The sequence below is a fragment of the Colletotrichum destructivum genome, chromosome 3 (genome assembly GCF_034447905.1).
Source record: "Colletotrichum destructivum chromosome 3, complete sequence".
Classification (NCBI taxonomy): Eukaryota; Fungi; Ascomycota; class Sordariomycetes; order Glomerellales; family Glomerellaceae; genus Colletotrichum; species Colletotrichum destructivum.
Window position 1 is genome coordinate 3,819,553 of NC_085898.1, and position 22,438 is coordinate 3,841,990.

The 22,438-nt window shown below is 56.5% G+C and overlaps 7 protein-coding genes across 7 annotated transcripts; 4 read left to right on the forward strand and 3 right to left on the reverse strand.

The window, feature by feature from the left end:
• Positions 1–112: 112 nt before the first annotated feature.
• On the forward strand, positions 113–1,651 carry CDEST_05253 (Putative germin, rmlC-like cupin domain superfamily, rmlC-like jelly roll, germin, manganese binding). Its single transcript, XM_062921412.1, has 2 exons — positions 113–779; positions 856–1,651. The coding sequence occupies exons 1-2, from the start codon at positions 640–642 to the stop codon at positions 1,454–1,456; spliced, it is 741 nt and encodes a 246-aa protein (XP_062777463.1). The 5' UTR covers positions 113–639; the 3' UTR covers positions 1,457–1,651.
• Position 1,652: 1 nt separating this feature from the next.
• Positions 1,653–3,780, reverse strand: CDEST_05254 (Putative major facilitator superfamily, MFS transporter superfamily). Its single transcript, XM_062921413.1, has 5 exons — positions 3,511–3,780; positions 2,950–3,426; positions 2,557–2,880; positions 2,296–2,479; positions 1,653–2,235 (listed from the first exon to the last, which is right to left on the reverse strand). The coding sequence occupies exons 1-5, from the start codon at positions 3,712–3,714 to the stop codon at positions 1,889–1,891; spliced, it is 1,536 nt and encodes a 511-aa protein (XP_062777464.1). The 5' UTR covers positions 3,715–3,780; the 3' UTR covers positions 1,653–1,888.
• Positions 3,781–8,660: 4,880 nt separating this feature from the next.
• Positions 8,661–11,247, forward strand: CDEST_05255 (Putative SUN family protein). Its single transcript, XM_062921414.1, has 3 exons — positions 8,661–9,037; positions 9,089–9,321; positions 9,372–11,247. Exons 1-3 carry the CDS (start codon positions 8,675–8,677, stop codon positions 10,201–10,203), a joined length of 1,428 nt encoding a protein of 475 aa, XP_062777465.1. The 5' UTR covers positions 8,661–8,674; the 3' UTR covers positions 10,204–11,247.
• A 1-nt stretch (position 11,248) lies between these two features.
• Positions 11,249–13,471, reverse strand: CDEST_05256 (Putative Csn12 family protein). Its single transcript, XM_062921415.1, has 3 exons — positions 12,975–13,471; positions 12,546–12,849; positions 11,249–12,426 (listed from the first exon to the last, which is right to left on the reverse strand). The coding sequence occupies exons 1-3, from the start codon at positions 13,337–13,339 to the stop codon at positions 11,449–11,451; spliced, it is 1,647 nt and encodes a 548-aa protein (XP_062777466.1). The 5' UTR covers positions 13,340–13,471; the 3' UTR covers positions 11,249–11,448.
• A 497-nt stretch (positions 13,472–13,968) lies between these two features.
• Positions 13,969–15,378, reverse strand: CDEST_05257 (Putative thiolase; the record flags this gene model as incomplete). The annotated part of the gene is made up of 3 exons (XM_062921416.1): positions 13,969–14,166; positions 14,235–15,179; positions 15,238–15,378. 3 exons carry the CDS (start codon positions 15,376–15,378, stop codon positions 13,969–13,971), a joined length of 1,284 nt encoding a protein of 427 aa, XP_062777467.1.
• Positions 15,379–16,483: 1,105 nt separating this feature from the next.
• Positions 16,484–17,777, forward strand: CDEST_05258 (Putative ubiquitin-conjugating enzyme E2, ubiquitin-conjugating enzyme/RWD). The gene is made up of 4 exons (XM_062921417.1): positions 16,484–16,706; positions 16,765–16,829; positions 16,903–17,127; positions 17,204–17,777. The coding sequence occupies exons 1-4, from the start codon at positions 16,665–16,667 to the stop codon at positions 17,325–17,327; spliced, it is 456 nt and encodes a 151-aa protein (XP_062777468.1). The 5' UTR covers positions 16,484–16,664; the 3' UTR covers positions 17,328–17,777.
• A 593-nt stretch (positions 17,778–18,370) lies between these two features.
• Positions 18,371–22,437, forward strand: CDEST_05259 (Putative kinesin-like protein). Its single transcript, XM_062921418.1, has 3 exons — positions 18,371–18,917; positions 19,004–21,426; positions 21,526–22,437. Exons 1-3 carry the CDS (start codon positions 18,795–18,797, stop codon positions 21,770–21,772), a joined length of 2,793 nt encoding a protein of 930 aa, XP_062777469.1. The 5' UTR covers positions 18,371–18,794; the 3' UTR covers positions 21,773–22,437.
• The last annotated feature ends 1 nt before the right edge of the window (position 22,438 follows it).

Below are 22,438 nucleotides of genomic sequence, written 5' to 3' on the forward strand. Positions count from 1 at the left end.
TTCGAACGAAAATAAACGACGGCTGGGGCACCTATCACACCACCGACCTCGGAACGTACCGACAGCGGCTCGTCGAGAGATTTTCCCAAAGACACCGTTGATGCGGAGCTAGTGCTGACGGGAGCTAGCCTGTCCAACTCATCTCGGAGGACGCCTTACCCGAGGACGGGTTTTGGGCGAGCAACGTCCTGCCGTGGCATTCCGCAGGGCCGTCATCTGTCATGAAGGGTGAGATGAGATGGCCGTTGCCCACTGCTGTAGATATTCTGTCTCGCTAACTCCTCCATTCACACTCAGCCCCAGTCATTATTTTGGCCAGACCGGCGCAGGCCATATGGCTTGGGTGATAGTCGACGATGGGTGCCTTGGGTTGAAGGGATCCAAAATAGACTGCGCGCACATCTTCACCAACTAACACGATACTCATCCCACCCCGATGAATGCGGACCTGGAGCATATAACAGTCCTTCGAAAACCCTGTTTTGGCGATTCATCCTTTCTTGCATCCTACGCCACATCAAAAGACACACTGGAATTATTATTCCGCATTTTTCCTATAGCATCTCGTCTCATCTCGCCTCCTTCCGATCCACTGGCCTCTCAGCAGTCCCTCTCAGTGACCATCATACATCAGACACAATGCACTTCACCACTACCGCCGCCGCTACCATCTTGGCCTTTGCCTCGTCGGCTCTTTCTGCCCCCTACAACAGCCCTCGCACCGAGCAGACTCACGCTCCTGCCCTGTCTCTGACCCAGCAGCTCTTCCTCGCCGACACGTAAGTTCACTTATACACACACAACACACGCTGTCCGTGCACAGACCTCTCCCACTAATATCCCCCCCCCCCACAGTGCCGCGGATCGCTTCAAGCTCCTCCCTGACGACAAGCAATTCGTCTTCGACTTCAACCAGCCTCAGAAGAACCCCGGAAAAGGCGGCGAGCTCATCGCCGCAAACCGCAAGACCTTCCCCGCTCTCGTGGGGACGGGCAGCGGACTTGCTTTGGGCCGGGTGGGCCCCTGCGGGATGAACACGCTCCATGTGCACCCGCGATCCGCCGAGCTTCAGATCGTTGTCGAGGGCCGCCTCATCACCGAGATGACGCCTGAGAACGGCGTCGTGGAGGTCGCCGACGGCAAGACCCGCCGCGTCATCCGCACCGAGCTGGGCCCCTTCCAGATGACCCCCTTCTACCAGGGCTCCATCCACAGCCAGTTCAATCCGGACTGCGAGGACGCCGTCTTCATCGCGAGCTTCGCCGCCGAGGACTTTGGCACAGGCCAGGTCGCAGACAGCACCTTCGCCTTCAGCGATGACCTAATCGCCGCCGCCTTCGGCCAGAGCATTGCCGGCGAGGACATTGACCGCGTCCGCAAGGCCATCCCCGCCAGCATCGCCCTCGGCGTGGACGAGTGCTTGAAGAAGTGTAACATCAAGAAGCGCTCTCTTTGAGGGAGGTGCCGGACGGGCCGGCAGTGCATGCAGCGCTGAGTTGGCTGATGAGTTAAATGGTCTAGGGGGCATGGAATTGGGCTCTGGGTTGCATTGCACCGGCGTTTGTTCTTCGGCAGGCGGGCGTTTTGGTTGGGTTGATCCATGTCGGTATGAGCACAGGCATAGGCTTGTATGACGGGTTTTTTCGTTCTTGTATATATATTACAGACTTCCCTTTATGTTCTGTCTTCGTCCATCTCGGTGTGTAAGTCCATTCAAGTTGCCAACATTGCGGTGAGGGGGAACTGGCCTTCATCCACCTCTGTCTTCTCAGCTACAGCGTCATTGCAAGGCGTCACCATCTTGTGTATGTGCAGTTCCCGCCACGTCCTAATCGCTGGCCCGGTGACAGCATCTCGTCACAGTTGTTTGTGCGCACGCTCCAATGCTCTAGTAAATATACCTGAATCCGGCAGCCCTCTTCTCCTGCTTCAAGTCGACGGGCAGCTTCTCGCCGCCCTCCGCCAACACCGCCGCATCCTGCTCCGCCCTCTCTAGCTTCTTATTCTCCCATTTGTGCAGGTAGCGCAGGACGAGCGCGAGCGCGGCGACCAGCACGCAAATGGCCGTGTTGGCGCTGCCGCCCGCTATATACTGCGGACCCGACTGGCTGGGATACATGTAGCTGCCGTAGATGGTCGCCGTGTTGCCGATCATGTTGGCGATGGCGATGCAGGCGGACCGCTTCACGAGCGGCCGCGGGAAGGAGTTTGCTACCCAGGACACGATGATCTGATCTAACGATACCCTTCCAGGTTAAAGGATTCTCGGGGAGGTGGAAAGCGGAAGTGGCTTACACGCGGATATGGCGCCCATGGGCATGAGGAACATGGCAAAGTAGCGGGCCCCGATGTTGGTCGAGCCTGTGGCGATGGCGTTGCCGACGGCCGAAAGGAGCGTAAGGCCCACAATGTGGAGGGAACGGTCCTTTGTCTTTGCCGAAGACCAGGTGACGCAGAGCGAGATGAGGAAGGTTGCGGCCTGTGACGTCGTTAACGGACCTACTCGAACCAAAAGAGGTATGGGAGGGGTGGAGGGGGTCTCCTCGATTAACTTACCCAAGCGGGCGCGGTGAGCCAGAGCGTGTTAATCTTGCCGTACCCCAGCGTGCCGACGATGGTCGGGAAGAAGTACTGGAATGTCTGCGATATCAGACTGACATGCTGCATTAGCACGAAGATGTATAGGCGGTAGTCGCGCACAGCCATCTTCACACCGTCCATGATGCCCTGCTCGCCATACGTGTCGGCCTCCTGAATGTCTTCGATCAGGCGCCAGGCGGCGTATGCACGTTCCTCGTCTGTCAGCCACTTTGTCGTGTGCGGGTAGTCGGGCAGAATCCACATGGCGACGAGCGCGAAAGCGATGGCTGCCACGCCTTCCTGTGGTCAAGACGTCAGTGGTTTTGGCGATTCATTCGGCATGAGAGAAAGGGGAAGGAAAGAACGAACGATGATGAACAGCCACCTCCATCCGGCGATGCCTAGGTCTCCCTCCAGGCCGCCGAGGATGCCGGCGCCGAGCAGGCCGCCAAACATGTTGGCCAGCGCGTTGCCGGCGTACAGGTACGCGATGCGGCGGGTCAGCTCGGCACGGGTGTACCACGAGCTCATGAGGAAGACGGCGCCGGGGAAGAAGGGCGCCTCGACGAAGCCGAGGAAGAAGCGGATGACGATGAGGTGAGTGAATGATTGCGCTGCGGCATTGCAGGTCGACACGACGCCCCACATGCAGCACGAGGCTGCGAGGTAGAAAGACGGCTTCACGCGCGTCAGGAGCAGGTTCGAGGGGAGCTGCATGAGGAGGTAGCCGACGAAGAAGATGGAGGTCGCGAGGTTGAAGTCGGTGCCCGTCATGCCCAGGTCTCGTTCCAGCGTTCCCTGGCGGGCCTGGGCGAGATTGGAGCGGTCGAGGAAGTTGAGAAGATACTAGGTTTTCTGTGGTTAGGACTTGTTTTTGTTTTGTTTTTTTTGCTCCGGACAAGAAAAGGGGGTTGGTCAATGCCCACTCACCATGACCACGAGAGTTGGCATGAGGCGCCGGTCTACGCGCTTCAAGAGAGTCTTGTCCAGATTCTTGTGCCAGGTCTCGTCCTGGCTTGTGAAGTGCTGCGCCCATTCCACGGGAGTTGGGTTTGAGGCCGTAGGTCTGAGGCTGCCATTGTCGCCCTTGGCGATGTTCTCGTCCTGTTCTATGCTCGGTTTGTTGGCGTCCATCTTGATGGCGCGCCCGTTTTGGAGATTGTACTGGCGGAAGATATGAGACACGATGATGGTTGGAGAACAAACCTTAGAAGGTGTCCGTCCCCACGATAACAGCTTGAGGATGCCCTCGTGTTATAAGAGGATCTCGTTACCCCGTGGGGAGGAGAGAAGGCGGGGGAGGATAATGAGGGGAAACTGCGGCATGGCTGGCTTCAAGCTTCAAAGCTTCGGGAACAGCACTACCGACGGCGGCAGCTACGGCAGTAGAGCGGCATTCTCGCCGATCTGGAGCGTGGGGTTATTGGGGTCATTCATGTCATGACAGCATCGCATGCAGGTGAGATGCAGATCCGAGCGACGTCTTGGGTCTCCAATTCGTCGACGCAACCTCGGACGGCTCTCCTCTCCACGTCGAAGACCGGCATGAATGCCGTGAGGTTCTGTGCGGAAGCCATTCGTCCTAACCTTGGGCTTGTTTCCCTGAACGAGACGTGATCAGATGCGCGCACCAATTGGGAGATGTTGTGGCTTTGTCTGTGTTTGGTGGTACGATGTAGTCAACCCCTCAAGGCGGCGCCGGCAGAGACATCGTGCATTTTGAGTCAAGATCGCCATCTCCAACTGCCCGGCTTGGCAAGCTCGGAGCTTTAAGTAGGAGCCGAGGCGTGTAAGCGTAAGCGTTCCGGATTGATGTGCATCGGCCTACTCTTGCCATGTGGGTGAAGCCTCCTCGAACGGCAACGTTCGACTTGTAACTGCCTCGGTCAGCACAGCCTGGATTGCGACTCTTTTTAATGATGGGCATCTTGCGCTCGCGGTGATGAGTTACCGAGTCTTATCGTATACCTCGCTGCGCCCCTCGCCAGGAAGGAAGCCGTAGTGGTATGGCTGGCCGTCTTCTCTTTCCCACAGGAACAAGACCCATATGACATAGTCGTTATTCGTAGGGGCCAGGTCCCTCGACATGAAGAGGGGTTGTTTCCGATGAGAAAAAGGCCCGCTGTTTTTGTCTTTCCATATTGTATTGTTCCCTTTCTTCCCACGCCGAACAAACATACGCCTCTGGACATACGCCGGCCAAGTAATAAGAGTCCGCGAGAGGATGATTCTCACTGCCGCCCCAGCTGCACCGGCCTCAGCATTTGGCGTCCTGACCAGGGCAATCACACTAACACCGAGACGGACAAGGCCAGGGACAGTTCAACACCTTCGATTGCAGGGTAAACGTGCTGGGCGTTGTTGATATTTTGACTGAGTATTGTAGATTGAGCTGGACATTGCAAGTTTTGGAAATGGATTCGGTTTGACGGCCCATTTTTCTATGACAAACTGATAGCGGAAGGTTGGTGGCCGGTTAGGAAGACGTGTGCTCCTTGTCGGATACTAAACTGGCTGGGCCGACCACATCGCAAGGAGTCTGACTGGAAGCACGCACTTAAGATAACATGTATGATTCCACGCAGTCCGTCCCCCTGAAGCGTCGCCGAAACCAGAGGGCAAAGCTTGGTTGTGTAGGACGCTCACCCGCTAGCGCCTATCTCCCTCTGATGAACCATTAGTACTGAATGTGTCTGCAGAGGTGGGAGACGCGGCAACGAGAGACAACCTGCCTGATGCCACTAGCCCACGCTGTCTGACTCCTAGGGGAAGACCGAGCTACAAATCGAGCTCGTTCAACAATTCAACGATTTGAGCCGGAAATTCCCACATGAGGCAGCGTTGTCACTGCATCTCCGGTAGCCCTGATCGCCCAGTCATAGCTTTACTTGTAAGACAACTTTTCGACTGTCGCCTTGCGCCACTGTCTCTCATCTGGCTAGACGCAAGTCACGGCTGGTGATTTGAGAGCAGAGCGACCAACGATGCTCCACCCCACACTTGCCTCTTGCAGGCCAAGGGGAAAGAAAGTCAACAGCAAGTGACTTGTCTGGTCATTTGCGGTATTAGATATGTCGACTAAGTAACTCGAGTCCAAAAGAAGCTCCAGGTGGCGGCATGGCGTCCTTCAGCAACCATACAAGGCCCAAGACAGCTTGCCGTGTAGTGTTCTGCACGGAGTAGAGCGGGCTCCATCTCATCAGACCAAGCGAGCGATGAAGTGCACATAGCCGGGGGGCGGGGGGGACGAAGAATGACAGTATATACTCTTATTTCCGAATATTGCAAGTGATCAGCAAACAACACAAGGCATCGATCCGATACGAGGCTGCATGCAGGAACACGAGCAGGCCAGACTAGCAGCCAGGGTCAGTTAACCTTCGCGTCCTTGACATCGCGAAGAAGGCAACTGGACTTCAACTGTTTGAGTTGCAACGATGCTTGATGACGGTCCAAGGGGGTTCGGAGAGTCTGAAGATTGCTAGCGGCCGGTCATGGGCGGATGTATATAATCGGCCGAGTCAGGAAACGCAGCTATGCCAGCTCTGGCACAATCTTGTGCAATTCCATTACCGCAAACTCCCACCCTGCTCTGCCAACAGCATCCGAGGGACGGACAAGACGGACGTGGTGGTGACAAATGCCACCCCCGGACTGATTACAAGGGCACAGTCAACAGATCGCCTTCGGCGATTACGTCGACACCTGACAGATCTTACCTCTGCCGTTGGCTCGTTCACCCAGGAGAGGTCGATAGACATGGAGGAGAAATCCGTAGAGAAATTTGCCTTTGGACCATCGGAGAATTGGATCAATCTCTTTCCAGAGAAAACAGAGCACAGAGCACAGAGCACGTGGGTGTGCTAAGGAGGGGACGAGGTGGAGGATCAGGACATGAGGCTCATGCAAGACGCCCACCTCGGTCAGGGTTGAGGTGCTCCTTGCAAAGTCACCCAGTGCATGACTTGTGAGACGACAGAGCTCGACGACAGGGCGCCCGCAAACGGGAAGAGATGTCCGTTTCTTCCTGGGGTGGTTTGTCTGGTTGACGTTTGGGTGTGATTGTGGGTGCGAAGTGGTGCTTGAGCTGGTTCTCTCGGCTCGAAAGGGGTGGTGGCAGCTCGGGGATGGATGAAGTTATGAACAGGTAAGCGGCCCACGTTCCGGCATTGTCTACCTAGGTCTCGGTACGGTGGGGCATGTTCCAGATATCGCCAGTCTGGTCTTCCAGAAGCGGTAGGCAAGACCGCTGGAGCCGTGTGGCGTTCTGAGTGCTGAAGAAGGCGCCTTGCCGCATTCCAGCGCGGCACCGACGGGTAGAAGGCCGTTTCGTTGCCCCTTGGGTGTGATTGTGGCGGGACAGGAGAAGGATAAGAGAAGGAGGGGAAAAAGGGAAAATTTTAGCTCATGCGGTTGTTCCACCTTGGTCGTCGCACTAGACGCAGGAGTCCAGTTCTTAGGAGGTGGCGGAGGAGGCACAGCAAGTTAGCAACTGGAAGGAAAAGGGAAAGGATATAAACAGAAAAAGAAGAAGAAAACACCTTCAATGCTCGATCGAATCGGGCCGAGTGCGTGCGAATGTACATGGTAGCAGTAATGCAAATGCAGCCTGCTTGCCAGTCTACCACCAATGTCAGCTAACGTACGTGGAATTAAGCTTGAAGGTTAAGATTGGACGACAAAGAAGCGCGTGTGTCATTGCGACCGGCCGCCTCTCATCACTTTTCCCGCGTGACCGACGAGCCAATTCGTCGGTTGCAAACCAGGCTGCACCTCTTTTCGTGCTCCGAAATCAATGGTGCCAGGAGCCTCATCAAACAGGTTGCCCGAAACAGCAACGCTCTCTCCTCACCAGTCAACGGCGCAATGTGACGGATGGGGTACCAAGGGGCTAGCGATGCGTGTCGGCGTCCCCCTCCTCCCCTGTTTTTCTCTCCCACACACACACACTGTGATGAGGTGCTAACTTCCTGGCTCTCCAACTGGGCGACCGGCAGCACAAGGTTTTCGGCCGATGCCATTTGCTTGTCGGGCCAATCAGAGATCAAATCTACATGGCGGACCTCCCTAATTGTGCATGACCTCATAGCTAATGTGCGGGAATATGCACGCTTATGCAGGTACTGGAGTATGGAGTGCCTCCTCGACCCCGGTGGGAACCGTGAGCTCATTTCGTTTAGCTCCAGACGGCAGCAACGGCTTGATCGCGCGGCGCCCCTCATTGGTTGCCTGCCCGAACAAGTCAAGCTTTGCCGAGATGATGGCCATGTTTGATTGGCGAGTTCGTCCGAGGTCAAGGGGCCCGTGTCAAAATCATAATCTCAATTTCCCCCAGGCATCGAATCCTTGGGCTTCCCACCACTTGACTCTTGGCTCCAACCAAAAACGCCCAGCCTGAACATCAACGCTTCTGAGGCTTGACTCCTACCCCCGGGCCCGTGGGCCAGCCATCACCGTTCAGTCTTCACTGTTCTCCCACCGCCCCAATGTCGCCATGACCAGCCGGAATCCTTGCGCCCGCCCCTCAAAGGGGCCCAGTCGAACCAATTCTGGCACAGTCTGGCCAACAGGGGGGAGGATTGAGGATCGCGCCAAGGTTGTGTGAGCGTCGTTTCTGTCCTCTTTGCGTTTGCCCATGGGCCAGTAGACCCGACCAGACCAGACCAGACCAGACCAGACGACCAAGCGGCCAGAAATCCTCCCCCAGTCCATTTCATCGTCGACCCATCCTGCTACCTCCACCCACCATCGTTCTCCTCTTTCTCTCTCGTCCTTGCACCGCATCCCTACGCCTTGCCCAGTCTCTGCTTTGGAGACGTTCCGCTCTTTACACCGACACTCGCTGTGCTGTCTCTTTTTTTCGACTTTCGAAAGAATCTACGCTCGCTACGAATCCAACACGCGCGCGCGCGCAATTTGCTGCTTGATTTCACCGTCTCGATGTTATAGCACTGGAACCAGACGCCACAACAACCATCACTGCTGTTTATCACGTTGCGCAACGCGCCGACCACCCAAGACTTGGCTCTTGCTTTTTGATTTCATCTCTTGACGATATCGCGACGACGACTCTCGACGAGTCCCCGCTTCCCAGATGAAGCTCTCTACTATCCAGGCCGCCGTCGGCTCAGCATTGCTTCTGCTGTCCGCCCAGCCCGCCGAAGCGCACGATGGTTCTCATCGCCACCTTCACAAGCTGAAGGATGGTCTCAGTCCCGACGAACATGAGTCGCTCGCCGAGAGGACTCTCGTCGAGAGGACCTCCGACGGAAAGGCCATCTGCAGTCTGCCCAGCGATGGCGATCTGGTCAATGTGCCGGGTGCCTCCAACAAGGGCTTTGCCATGAGTCCCGACCAGGCCTGTGTTGAGGGAAGCTATTGCCCCATTGCCTGTAAACCGGGCAAGGTTATGGCGCAGTGGGAGCCGGACTCATCCTACACATACCCCTCTTCAATGGTGAGAATCCCTTGCGCTGTCGCGTTCTAGTACAGTGGCTGACCAACGCAGAACGGCGGCCTCTACTGCGGGTCTGACGGCAAGGCCGTGAAGCCCTTTAAGAACTCGCCATACTGCGTAGATGGCGCTGGAACTGTCGAGGTCTACAACAACTGCGGCAAGACTTTGTCTTTCTGCCAGACCGTTCTGCCCGGCAATGAGGCCATGCTCATCCCCAGCGTCATTGACAAGTCCATCACCCTAGCTGTTCCCGACCCCAGCTACTGGTGCAGCACGGCTGCTCAGTGAGTCTCCTACGTCTTTGAGCAGACATGCCAGAACTAACACGACCCAGCTACTACATTAATCCGCCAGGTGTCACCGATGAGGGCTGCATCTGGGGCGATTCATCCAAGCCCGTCGGTAACTGGGCTGCCTATGTGGCAGGTGCCAACCAGGACACCCAAGGCCGGACTTTCGTCACGCTTGGCTACAACCCCATTTGGGAGGGTTCGGCGCTCAAGAACACGAAGCCCACCTATGGTGTCAAGATCGAATGCCCCGACGGTGGCTGCAATGGCACTCCTTGCGCCATTGACCCTTCCTCGAGCGCAATTGGAGATGTGACCAGCAACCTGGCTGGCACTGGTGCAGGCAACTCCAAGTACTGTGTTGTCACTGTCCCCAAGGGAAAGAAGGGTCGCATCGTCGTCTTCCCTTTGGACGGTTCCGGTAGCAAGGACTCCGAAGAGAAGGAGGAGAAGAAGGAGGAAAAGAAGGAGGACAAGATTGAAATCAAGGTGGCCAAGTCTACGCCGTCCCCGACACCGACGCCCACTCCCACACCTACGCCGACGCCGACGCCAACACCAACGCCGACCCCGTCACCGTCCTCTTCTGCTGCGGCGACCTCCAAGAGCCCGAGCCCTAAGCCCTCTAGCTCTGCTTCCTCCACTTCCTCAAAAACGGCGATTCCCACCGTCATCCCTGGTATTTTCCACGAGAACGACAACTCAACCACGTCGTCCACCGAGTCCGAAGCGACAACTTCTGAGCCGATTGCCCCCACCGAGACGGAAGAATCCGCCCCCGCGACCACCTCAAAGGAGAACGAAGGCACTAAACAAGGTGGAGGCGCTGTTGCAGGCCTCATCATCGCGTTTGTTGCGGCAACCTTTCTGTACTGATTTTGCCTACACATCAGTAGCGCCTTTCTTCGCTTCGTCCCAGTCAGCCAGCCAGCCAGCAGCAGCAGCAGCCCGTTCTTCGCTTCCACGTCTATGCTTGTCAACGACGGCGCAGCGTCGTCCTCGTTTTGCTGCTACCACCCGACCTCGATGTCTCGGACCCAGCCCGCTCGGTCGGTCGTACTCTTTTCAAACTTCGGGCAAGCACGCTTGTCAAGTACCCTTTTGCGCTGCTGGCACTTCTTCGTTTCAATCCGCCGCTTCACGACCACATGCGGCAAATTTTACACATACGCCTGTATCAGATGGCACATTCATCATTTGCGACCCCTATCTGGACGTATATATTCGAACCCCCCGCCTCATCGCGGCAGTCTAGTGTTTATTGTCTTAGCAATCTCGTGCTTACAGCACGAGCAGGCAAAGCTTTCTTTCGGGTATACCATGCTCGGCTCCTCGAATGAGGAGCACTTTACACATTTTCTTCTTAGGATCGGCTTGTTTCTCATCTATACCCATTTACGCACGCATTATTGTTGCTCTCTTTTTTGTTTTTTATTCGAAGAATATGTGGAGGAAGTTCTATGTGAAATGGAAACATTGGTCATGACACGGAGGGGATGAGGCACCTCGGACAGGGAATCTGATCCTATGAGGAGGGACTTGTTATGTAGGATGGCGGACTTGGTGGACGAGCTTTGACCAACAAGAACAGGTGACGAAAAGGAAGCGACGAGGTTTGTGGATGGAACATACGAATGCAATGTCTTGTTGACCGTCGACCCTCTTGTCTCTCACCCTCTGCGCCTGGTCTGGATCACCCGATGCCGTTCAGGCTTGGTCAGAATGTGTGTGTGAGAGAGAGAACTGGGTCTACTACTCGCTAGACGGCCCGAGCAATAAACGAAACATTAAATCAACGATGCTTGCTATGCAAAATTCGTATCTTGCAATACCTGACTCAATCCTACGTGACATCTACTTGTGTTACCGTTGTCGAGCGCCCGTCGCATCTCCTGCTTGATAGTGGTGACATGACATCTTGGCAGATGGAAGTCGGTGCATAGATTTGGGGATATCTCCGACCCGGGGTATACATCTGCAGGGAGAAAGAGGGGGGAGGGAGAAGACGAGGAGAGTCAACAAGCCAAGTGAACAGGGTATCATTTCTTTCTTTTTCACATGAAGCACAGTTCTAGGTCTCTCAGCTGGATTTCATCTCACCCCCTCCGTTGCCCACAGCTGTTATCCTTTGACCCAACCGGGCACATGGTCCAGATCCAGATCCTCCTCGTACTGCCTCTCCCGGATCGCGGCCCACGGCATCGGCCATCCGGCTAACACGGGGCTCTTCTTGGTGGCGCCCATGACGGCGAACCTGCCCTGCGAGTGCGCGACGAAGCCGTGCATGAAGCCGAGCTGGATGAGCGCCGCGACGGTCATCTCGACGTCATCCATCTCGACGGGGCTATTGCCCCAGACAAGTCCCTCGTTGGGGCGCAGCTTCCTGGGCCCGCCGGGCGGGGGCACGAGGGTCGAGACCGCATCGTGGGACACAGCCGCAAGGAAAGCCGGGGACGCAGACGCCGAGGAGAAGGAGGAGGGGGACTTGGAGGGGACGTAGCCCTCGAGGCGGCGTTGGAGGTAGGACGCCGTCGCGTGCAGGTCTGCGAGGTCGAGAGTCGCGGCGCGGCGGTTCGTGGCCGTGGCCGTCGCGGCAGATGACGCGTCGTCCGGGCCCGGGGCGTAGGTCAGGAGGAACGTCTTGCGGGCGAGGGAGCGCCAGAGCAGAGGGCGGAGGCGGTGAGTGAGGAGGAGGAGAAGGCCCTTGTCGAAGAGATACTTTTCGTGCTGCGCGAGGGCGTGCTGGAAGAGGACGAAATCGCCCCTGCGGATGGACTGGGCCAACGGGTGGTAGATTGGGGCGAGGGAGGAGGCCTCGGGGCGGGAGAGGAGGAGCTGCGAGGGCAGACGGCCGAGGAGGAGGTTGCTGGGGATCAGGTAGGATAGGACGAGGGCGCGGTGGGAGGTCAGCGGCGGGGGGATCTGGAGGTAGGCCTCCTCGAGGCAGAGGGCGGCGCGGAGGAAGTGGCAGTTTGCGAGGTTGAAGCGGCCCAGGTAGTAGAGGAAGGTGACGCGCTGGGAGGCCGGGTAGAGGGAGAGGGGCGGTGAGTTTGTCGAGATGTTTGTGAAGATTTGCTTGGCGAGGTGCGTTCTCCGGCACTGCTGGCCGTCAGTGGACTTCCCATCCGGCATCAAGGAATGACTCGAGAGCGGAGAGACGTGTCATCTGCGAGAGGGAGAACGGGTGGGGTAGAGGAAGGGTGCTGAACGGGACTCACGGCGAAGAGCAGCTTCAGGACGAGGTTGGCAAACATGTAGACGCCGACCTTTTTGCCCTCTGGTTTGCTATACCGCGCGCTGGAGCGGTCCGTCAGGCAAGTGGTGAAGATCTTCTGGATGATCTCAGCTGAGGACTCGGCGATAGACTTGCGGTCGTCGGCGTCGACGTTGCGGATGTTGCGCGTCAGGTCCGGGCGGCGCGAGAGCATCATGGTCAGCCGCGCAAGGGACTCGCAAAGGGACATGGCCGTCTTGAGGAGCATGCCGCCGTAGGTCGGGTGAGCGAAGGCGGTGCTGCAGGAGCTGTGTTGGATACGTCAGCGAGCTCTTTTATGCTGTCATCTCACGAGCGTCATGCTCGATGAGGAGGAGGCTCAAAGATGCACGGGATAGGCTGCAGTTAGGGGGGGGGGGGGGGGGGGGCTCACTTCACCAGTCCGCTGAGCAACGTGTGCGCGCCCAACAGGTCGTCATAGTCGACATCGCGCCAGAAGAGCATGTAGTCCTTCATGAAAGTCACAAAGCCCGGCCAAGGCGAACCCTGGCCTTCGGGCACGTCGTCCTCCTCGGGCAAGCATTTCTCAATAGTGTTCTCAAGAGCCGTGCTGGTACCGGCGCCGCTGCCGCCGTTAGCGTGCGACGGGGAACGAAACTGCGTCTTGAGCTCTGAGGCGAGAGCATGGTATTGCTGGTTCGCGTTGGGCTCAACGAGGAGCCAGTTACGGAGCTCGTCGCTGTTCTGGGCGCGGACGAAGGTGCGGATTTGTGTGAGAAATTGGATTAGGAGGGACATTGTCGGCGCCGCATCGGTACGCGCGCGTGGGGACTTGAGTTGAGCCAATGATAGCGTGAGTATTCGGGGCGAGTGTTGGCGTGAGATGTGAGTGATGCTCCGCGGATCGTGATGAGAGTCGACAGTGAGTGATTGCAGTCCCAAGTCAAGGTGAGGTGAGATGAGGTGAGGTGAGGTGGATCCTTCGGTGTGCCAAGAGCAAGGGGGGTGCGTGCTCGGTGAGGTTGGCGGCGGCGCCCCGCCGGGAGACCCCGAGGCGATATTTGGATGGAGGGGCCGGTGGTTTGCTGAGCACTTTTTTTTTTTCTTCACTTCCTTTTTAGCATTGATTCGACTTGTGTCATGTCACGACTCGGGACGACGAAACAAATCCCATTGAACTAAATTACCACATACTTTCTTCCATGAATGCATCAGTTTTACTCCTGGGCTCATTTCAGTTTGTACAAATTTACACATCCCAACATCTCTTGCTTCAAACTCGCCATGACTACCGCAAGCTGGGCGGCGAAGCAGCTCCAAGTCACCAGAAGCTAAGCATGTATGCATGCAGTCTCTCTCTTTCTTATTTTAACACCCCCACGAAGCGTAATTTGAAGCTAGGGATGTGCCATCCGATCTCCCGTCTACTACACAGACTCGACGCGCTGCACGACGACGGCAGTGGCCGCGCCACCACCGTTGCAGATCGCCGCAACGCCGTATTCGCCTGGCTTCAGCTGGTGCAGCAGTGTGACCAGGATCCTCGACCCGGAGCTTCCCAGGGCGTGGCCGAGGGAGATGGCTCCCCCGAGGGGGTTGACGCGGGCACCCTCCAGCCCGAGAATCTGTGAAATGCAAGTTAGCAACGACCTCGGCTCTGGATCCCTTCGGCGATGGACGTCATGTCACTCACCTTCTCGTTGGCCTTAATGACGGCGGCAAAGGCCTCGTTGAACTCCCAGACAGCAACCTGATCCTTGGTGATGCCCGCTCTCTCGAGCGCAATGGGGACCGCCTTAGCCGGCGCAATAGGGAAGTCCACAGGGTCGACAGCAGCGTCGGCCGAACCGCAAATCTTGGCCAGCACCCGGGAGCCCGATCCGTACTGTTGCGCAATCTCCTTGCTACCCAGGACCAGCGCGCTTGCACCGTCGTTCAGCGTGGAAGAGTTGGCGGCGGTAACGGTACCCGTGCCGTCACGCACAAATGCGGGCTTCAGCGTGGGAACCCTGTCGAACTTGACGTCGAGGTAACCCTCGTCGGCCTCGATAATGGTGTCGCCCTTCTTTCCGGGGACGGTCACAGGAGCAATCTCCTCAGCGAAAGCGTTGGCCTTCCAAGCCGCCTGGGCACGCTCGTAGGACTGAATGGCGTACTGGTCCTGCATCTCGCGGGTAATATCGTGCTTCTTGGCGGTGTTCTCGGCGCAGTTGCCCATATGGAACTGGTCGTAGACGTCGGTCAGGCCGTCCTTGAGCAGACCATCCTCCATCTTGACGTGTCCGAATGGCGGCAGGTTGGACGCGCGAGGCACGTAATAGGGCACCCTCGTCATGTTCTCCATGCCGCCGGCGATTTGCGCATCGGCCAGTCCCAGCTGAATGTTTTGCGCGGCGAAGACAACGGCCTTCAGCCCCGAGGCGCAGACCTTGTTGATGGTGATGGCCTCGACGCTCGACGGGAGGCCGGCGAAGATGACGGCCTGGCGAGCCGGCGCCTGTCCGACGGATCCTTGCAGCACATTGCCCATGTACACGTCCGAGATCTTTTCGACGGGGACCTTTGACTTCTCGAGGGCGGACTTGATGGCGACGGCGCCGAGCTTGGGCGCCGAGACATTGGTGAACGAGCCATTGAACTGTTGGATGTGTTAGTGGTTGGGCCCAAGCTACGCAGACTTGCTGGCTAGCGTTTACCTTTGCCGTTGGCGTTCTCGACGCACTGAGGATATATGCGTCGCGGATCTCTTGCCGAAGCGCGGCCCCCGTGGAGAAGTGACGGACCGCCGCTTGCCGTGCGATTTGGCCTGGGAGCCTCGACGAATGTCTCGAGAACATGATCGGTATTGGAAAAATGTGATAGTGTATCCTGCGGCAGGTACAGAAAGCGACGACAGTAAGAGGGGACTTGAAACGATCCTTTGGACGTGAACAGTAGAAAAAAAGATGAGATGGCCACAACGGCTCTGCAGCTGGAGAGGGATGAAAGGCGAGCATGTGGATGGCGCGGGACGGCAATACCCCAGGTGCTACGGTCTTCCTCGGCTTAAGAGGGGGGGGTGCACGGGCGGGGCCGAGCTTCTCATGGGAAGTGCAGCGCTGTGAGGTCACTCAAGTCCCCCAGGTCAGCAGCGGTGCTGTGTGCAGAAGGTCTGGGGAACCGATCCCCCACCCCGGGCCGTGGGACTAGGGAGCCCGATTCCGCTCGGAAAGGTCAGGCCGAGTCGGGCCAGGAACAAGAACCAATTCCGGCTACTTTCCTGCTGCAGTGCCATCATCGCCTGCATTTCGTCCACGGTCCGGATTACCTACCCCTCTGCCGGAACATCGTGGCATGTGCACATAGTGGCCGTAGTGGCCCAGTTTACCGAACGTGCTATGGAAACATAAAACCCCAACAGCGCTGACGGAGCTTCTCAGTTATCACACACGGATCGCAGTCAACAGCGAAGAGCGTACGGATACATACATCCACGGGAATGCAAGTAAGTGTCTGGAAAAGAAGAAGAAGAAGAAGAAGAAGAAGAAGAAGAAGAAGAAGAAGAAGAAGAAGAAGAAGAAGAAGAAGAAGAAGAAGAAGAAGAAGAAGAAGAAGAAGAAGAAGAAGAAAGGCCAGTCATTGTGTCAACACACTTGCTACCGAACTGAGCATCGGCTGGCATCATTTTCGAAGAAAAAAAAACCTGGCAAGAAAAGATGGGGGAAAATAACGAGCTAGCTCGAGACTCACAAAGCGTCATTGAAGTGGCTCTAGTCGTGTGTTCCCACTGTAGGTTGGCTTTAAGCGGTTTGGTCTCGTTCGATTCGCGCTTCGCCCCTGCGATTGTGATTGGCTCAACCTTGCAAGATCCACATGCTGGCACAAGCGGCAGGCGGTGGTGAAGTCGAGTCGAGGTGCTTCCCGTGCCATTCTGTCGGGCCGTTTGGCCATTCCTCCATCACTCATCTTCAACCCACATAGATTTGCCAAACTCTAGCATTCCTGAACGCCAGCCCGGGATTCCGAACTATCCGCCCGCACATCGAGCCATCTATCTGATCCGCTTCCGTCCTTCAGCGACGACCATCTTGATCCTCCCTCCGACCCTTTCAGTCTTGGTAATCAGTCAGCGATAGCGACGACCATGTCGACCGCCGCCCGCCGTCGCTTGATGCGTGACTTCAAGGTCATCCACGATGTTTATACATTCCGGTGTCTAACAGAATCACTAACACTTCGAGCAGCGCATGCAAACCGACCCTCCCGCCGGCGTCTCTGCCTCCCCTGTGCCCGACAACGTCATGACCTGGTATGTCCGAACGCTCCCCGTACCCGGCCGGCTGCCTCCATAACGACATGCGGGCTAACAGCAACTCTTTTAGGAACGCCGTCATCATCGGACCCGCCGATACGCCCTTTGAAGACGGAACCTTCAGACTCGTGATGCAGTTCGAGGAACAGTACCCCAATAAGCCGCCCGCGGTCAAGTTTATCAGCCAGATGTTTCACCCAAACGTCTACGCCACAGGAGAACTCTGCCTGGACATCCTGCAGAACAGATGGAGCCCTACATACGATGTCGCGGCGGTGTTGACGAGCATCCAGAGGTGAGTCGGCATGTCGGGCGGCGGTGGATTTGTAATCCGCCCGCTGACAACATGTTCCGGGCTAACGTTGTCACAGTTTGCTTAACGACCCAAACACCGGTTCCCCCGCGAATGTGGAGGCGTCGAATCTCTACAAGGACAACCGCAAGGAGTATACGAAGCGGGTTCGCGAGACGGTTGAGAAGAGCTGGGAAGACTAGGCGGCAATGATGTCACCGTCACAACGGAACACGTACGATTTATATGAACAACATGGTCCGCTCTACCTGGTAGGGAACGGCCCTTTGGGAACAGGCTGCAGGGCTGCGCTGTGAAGCCAAACTGGGGCGCAAATTGACGTGAGCGACACCCGGGACCGGCTAGACATATTCCTTGATTTGCTTCACATTAAGCAAAACAGCCGGGGTACCCAATGAGAGGTGGTGGTGGGGGAAATTTGGCGTTTCGGCTCGTGCTGTCCTCTCTGAATGGCTTTTGGGGCGACCCCATGTTGCGATAGGCGTTTCGCGGATGTGCTTTTGCTCTCTTCTCTGTAGAGTCACCGGCTATCGGTGACGTTAGGTTCGTCTTCATCTGGCTTTTACAGGGGAGTTCGTGGGAAGTGCATTTGGGACCTCATCAGCAGCGAAATACCAAATCTATTGTCCAACATGCGGCCCGGCGTTTGTAATATGAATCCATCTGCGAAAGCGGAGCAGCCCCCTCCCATACACCAGGTACACAATTCTTTAGTCTGTACGTACGCAAAATAAATCGAAACCATGGCGCCAATTTGGGTAACCTTCATCAGCGACGATCCTGTCGTGTGCCCGGCGACGGCAGCCCTCTAATTAGTATGTAATGCGTGCTCCAGGCCCATCCGTTTGGCCAAAAAGGCCTGTCGTGATCAGTGTATGCTGGTATTTCCAGCAGAAAGACAGGGGACTGACTTGGTCCTTGCTGGGACGGACCCCTCGGACCATCTGCCTGTACCTGTACCTGACGGTGTGCTATGAGCGAGCGCGAAGGAAGGTACCGGCGATTGAATCGTCACTGGTGAGGTGGGCATGAAACCACCTTAGTGGAAGTGACCCCAACTGGACGGGATTGGTCCGTTCCCTTTTCTCAGGGTGTGTTTCCAAGTCCCTGGCCGACAGACTGACTTGTGACTGACTACCAGTGCCCGCCCCTGTGGACCGCAACACAGGTACCTTCCCTCTCTGCACCTGCACCTGCACCTGCGCTGTACCACATTCTGCGACCAAATAATTCCACGCGATTTCTAGCGCGTCCCCCGTCATTTGCATCTCGACCCCCCCAAAGGCAACCCCGATTCCCAAACAATACAAACCACCACGGCTCTTTATCCTCTCCCACTTTCCAGTCCGACTGCCTCTCTGGCTGCAACTGCTGCTGGTTTGTGCTGTCGCTATCCTCCCCTCCCTGCATCGCCGCCCTGCAAAACCTGCGATATGTCATTCTAACAGCCTTCCCACATCTCTGCACACCGTCATTTCATCCCGCCCGTGTTTGTGTGTGTCCTTTCAACACAAACCCCCGTTGCCGAGCTGCGGCCGCCGAGTGCCTTGCCGCAACCACACGCACACCCCCCCAATCTTACAACAACTTCGCCCGATCGGAACCCATGACCTTGGCTTCGACGCCTGCTGGTCTGAAATATCGTCGCCATGTCTAGCGCAAACAACAGCATCAAGGTGGTGGCTCGATTCCGTCCACAGAACAAGGTGGAACTGGCATCGGGCGGCCAGCCCATCGTCAGCTTCAATGGCGAGGAGACCTGTACCCTCGACGTAAGTCCCGTTTTGCTCTCTTTCTCTCTCTGCCTCCTTGACACCATAGCGCATGCGGGTAGCCGACTGACGATGGCCACTTCTAGTCGAAAGAGGCGCAGGGCTCCTTTACATTCGACCGAGTCTTCGACATGGAATGCAAGCAGTCCGACATTTTCGACTTTTCCATCCGCTCGACTGTCGACGATATTCTCAACGGTTACAATGGAACCGTCTTTGCCTACGGCCAGACGGGCGCCGGAAAGTCCTACACTATGATGGGCTCCAGCATCGACGACGAAGAGGGCCGCGGTGTCATCCCCCGCATCATCGAGCAGATCTTCGCCAGCATCATGTCCAGCCCTAGCACCATCGAGTACACGGTACGAGTGAGCTATATGGAAATTTACATGGAGAGGATTCGCGACTTGTTGGCGCCTCAGAACGACAACCTCCCCGTACACGAAGAGAAGAACCGTGGCGTCTATGTCAAGGGTCTCCTCGAGGTATACGTCTCGAGCGTCCAGGAGGTTTACGAGGTGATGAGAAGAGGAGGAAATGCCCGTGCCGTTGCCGCGACCAACATGAACCAAGAATCTTCCCGTTCGCATTCCATCTTCGTCGTTACCATTACCCAGAAAAACGTCGAGACCGGATCGGCAAAGAGTGGTCAGCTTTTCTTGGTCGACTTGGCCGGTAGCGAAAAGGTCGGAAAGACAGGCGCCAGTGGTCAGACTCTCGAGGAGGCCAAGAAGATCAACAAGAGTTTGAGTGCTCTCGGAATGGTCATCAACGCCTTGACAGACGGCAGATCCTCCCACGTTCCCTACCGAGACTCCAAGTTGACCCGAATTTTGCAAGAATCCCTGGGAGGTAACAGTCGCACAACTCTTATTATCAATTGCTCGCCCAGCAGTTACAACGACGCCGAAACCCTCAGCACTCTACGGTTCGGCACCCGTGCCAAGGCGATCAAGAACAAGGCCAAGGTCAACGCCGAGCTCAGTCCTGCCGAGCTCAAGGCCCTGCTTGGCAAGGCTCGAGGCCAAATCTCGACCTTTGAGACGTACATCTCCAACTTGGAGGGCGAGGTCCAGCTGTGGCGTGCTGGCGAGTCTGTGCCCAGGGATAAGTGGGTGTCTTCCCTATCTGCGGATGGCGTCGCAGGAGCCAAGGCGGAAGCGAAGGCGCCCCGTCCTTCGACCCCATCCCGCCTGCTGCCCGAAAGCAGATCTGAGACGCCAGCAATTTCGGAGCGCTCGGGAACACCGAGCTTGCCTCTGGATAAGGATGAGCGTGACGAGTTCCTGCGGCGCGAGAACGAGCTCCAAGATCAGCTCGCCGAGAAGGAGAGCCAGTACAACACGACGGAAAAGGTTCTTCGTGAGACCAAGGAGGAACTAACCTATCTCAAGGAGCACGATGCCAAGACTGGCAAGGAAAACGAGAAGCTCCACGCCGAGGTGAACGAAGTCAAGATGCAACTCGAGCGCCTGAACTTCGAGGGCAAGGAGGCACTGATCACTATGGACGCGCTCAAGGAGCAGAACGCCGAGCTGACGACAGAGCTCGACGAGGTCAAGCAGCAACTTCTTGACGTTAAGATGAGTGCCAAGGAGACGAGCGCGGTTCTTGACGAGAAGGAAAAGAAAAAGGCGGAGAAGATGGCCAAGATGATGGCCGGTTTCGATCTCGGTGCCGATGTGTTCAGCGACAACGAAAAGGCAATCTCTGAGGCTATTGCCCAACTGGAAGCTTTGCACGAAGTCAGCTCCACCGGCGACATCGTCAACCCCGACGACCTTGTGGCGCTCAAGTCGCGTTTCGTTGAGATACAGGGAATCGTGAGACAGGCCGAGTTGTCCGTCTACAGCGCTTCCTCAAACGAGGCAGATGCCCGACGCAGGGCTGAGCTCGAGGATCGCCTGCAGTCCCTCCAGCAGGAGTACGAGGAGCTTCTCACCCGCAACCTGGGTGAGAATGACGTTGAGGAGATAAAATCCCGCCTGGAGAGCGCCTACTCCAACAAGCAGACCACCTCCATGGAGCTCGTGGATGAGCTCAAGGCCGAGATCGCGCAGAAGGCTGCCGAGAACTCCAAGATGAGGACCCTTATCGAGGACCTCCAACAAAGAGTCAAGGCCGGCACTGCCGCACCCATGGCCAACGGCAAGTCCATCCAGCAACAGATTGCCGAATTCGACATCATGAAGAAGAGCCTCATGCGCGATCTTCAGAACCGCTGTGAGCGCGTGGTTGAGCTCGAGATCTCGCTCGACGAGACGAGGGAGCAATATAACAACGTGCTCCGGTCATCCAACAACCGGGCTCAGCAGAAGAAGATGGCCTTCCTCGAGAGGAACCTCGAACAGCTGACCCAGGTTCAGCGCCAACTCGTCGAGCAAAACTCGGCGCTCAAGAAGGAAGTGGCCATTGCCGAGCGCAAGCTCATTGCTCGCAACGAGCGCATCCAGAGCCTCGAGAGCCTGCTACAGGATAGCCAGGAGAAGATGGCATCTGCAAACCACAAGTATGGACCTCTTCTAGCCTTTGCTTTCAGTTTACCCATCTTGTCCTTTTCAACACATTCTATGCCTAGATCCCTTTGCTAATGACTGGTGCCTCGTAGATTTGAAGTCCAGCTCGCCGCTGTCAAGGAGAGGCTGGAGGCTGCCAAGGCTGGCAGTACCCGTGGCCTGAACTCCCCCTCGCTTGGTGGATTCAGCTTCACCAACGCCGGCAGCCGCATTGCCAAGCCCCTTCGTGGCGGTGGTGTTGACAACCAGGGACCCTCTATCCCCGTTATCAACAGCATTCAGCAGAATGAGGGTGGTGCTGGCAAGCGCAGCAGTTGGTTCTTCTCCCAAAAGTCTTAGATGGCCTCGTACCCCTCTTACCACTGAGCCCCTGTTCTCCTGATATCGGATTACCGTTTCAAGCAGGAAACGCAAGCTCTTTTATCCAATAGATATGGCAAAGCATGCGATAGAAAACAGCTTGGTGCGGACTAGACCGCTATACCCCTGGTGTGCTGATTCCAGTGGCAGCAGTTTCTTTCATCCTTGTCACCAAAGTTCCCTGCGGCATTTGTCTTGCAGAGACCCTCTTTCCTTTTGCTTCATCCATTATGCTGGAAGACAGAGATCAGTTGAGTAGAACAGCAAATACTCACGTGCAGACTTGAATGATTTGGAACACAGACTGGGAGAGGAAAAGGCGCATTCTTTGATGTCGAGCTTTCCTTTTGCCTCTTTTCAGCTGGGTCTGTGTTGTCCTTGGATTTTGCTTTGCCAGCAGTTTCTGGGCGGTCTTTGGCAACTTCTTTTGGCCAAAGGGGAGAGGAATGGGTTGTGGGGTAGCGTGGAAGGTGGATGGGTGGATGCATTTATGGAGAGGGTGTTCCCACATGACCAAAGGGTATTTGATGACAGAGTCATCGGGTACGTTGATGACGAGGCATGGATTGGGCAGAGAGAAGGAGCAGAAGGCGACAATGGGACGATGAGAAGAACAGCCGATTGACATGCGTGTTGCCGCTGATG

What these genes read in the sequence shown, in the direction of transcription:
- CDEST_05253 (XM_062921412.1), top strand. Translation starts at nt 640, where the DNA reads ATGCACTTCACCACTACCGCCGCCGCTACCATCTTGGCCTTTGCCTCG. An exon ending in CAGCTCTTCCTCGCCGACAC is followed by an intron (nt 780 to 855) that starts GTAAGTTCACTT and finishes CCCCCCCCACAG; the next exon opens with TGCCGCGGATCGCTTCAAGC.
- CDEST_05254 (XM_062921413.1), bottom strand. Translation starts at nt 3,714, where the DNA reads ATGGACGCCAACAAACCGAGCATAGAACAGGACGAGAACATCGCCAAG. An exon ending in GGAGGTGGCTGTTCATCATC is followed by an intron (nt 2,881 to 2,949) that starts GTTCGTTCTTTC and finishes TCTTGACCACAG; the next exon opens with GAAGGCGTGGCAGCCATCGC. An exon ending in CATGGGCGCCATATCCGCGT is followed by an intron (nt 2,236 to 2,295) that starts GTAAGCCACTTC and finishes GGGTATCGTTAG; the next exon opens with ATCAGATCATCGTGTCCTGG.
- CDEST_05255 (XM_062921414.1), top strand. Translation starts at nt 8,675, where the DNA reads ATGAAGCTCTCTACTATCCAGGCCGCCGTCGGCTCAGCATTGCTTCTG. An exon ending in ACACATACCCCTCTTCAATG is followed by an intron (nt 9,038 to 9,088) that starts GTGAGAATCCCT and finishes TGACCAACGCAG; the next exon opens with AACGGCGGCCTCTACTGCGG. An exon ending in TGGTGCAGCACGGCTGCTCA is followed by an intron (nt 9,322 to 9,371) that starts GTGAGTCTCCTA and finishes AACACGACCCAG; the next exon opens with CTACTACATTAATCCGCCAG.
- CDEST_05256 (XM_062921415.1), bottom strand. Translation starts at nt 13,339, where the DNA reads ATGTCCCTCCTAATCCAATTTCTCACACAAATCCGCACCTTCGTCCGC. An exon ending in TTGCTCAGCGGACTGGTGAA is followed by an intron (nt 12,850 to 12,974) that starts GTGAGCCCCCCC and finishes TATCCAACACAG; the next exon opens with CTCCTGCAGCACCGCCTTCG. An exon ending in TCCTGAAGCTGCTCTTCGCC is followed by an intron (nt 12,427 to 12,545) that starts GTGAGTCCCGTT and finishes GACGGCCAGCAG; the next exon opens with TGCCGGAGAACGCACCTCGC.
- CDEST_05258 (XM_062921417.1), top strand. Translation starts at nt 16,665, where the DNA reads ATGTCGACCGCCGCCCGCCGTCGCTTGATGCGTGACTTCAAG. An exon ending in GCTTGATGCGTGACTTCAAG is followed by an intron (nt 16,707 to 16,764) that starts GTCATCCACGAT and finishes CACTTCGAGCAG; the next exon opens with CGCATGCAAACCGACCCTCC. An exon ending in GTGTTGACGAGCATCCAGAG is followed by an intron (nt 17,128 to 17,203) that starts GTGAGTCGGCAT and finishes ACGTTGTCACAG; the next exon opens with TTTGCTTAACGACCCAAACA.
- CDEST_05259 (XM_062921418.1), top strand. Translation starts at nt 18,795, where the DNA reads ATGTCTAGCGCAAACAACAGCATCAAGGTGGTGGCTCGATTCCGTCCA. An exon ending in AGGAGACCTGTACCCTCGAC is followed by an intron (nt 18,918 to 19,003) that starts GTAAGTCCCGTT and finishes GGCCACTTCTAG; the next exon opens with TCGAAAGAGGCGCAGGGCTC. An exon ending in ATGGCATCTGCAAACCACAA is followed by an intron (nt 21,427 to 21,525) that starts GTATGGACCTCT and finishes GGTGCCTCGTAG; the next exon opens with ATTTGAAGTCCAGCTCGCCG.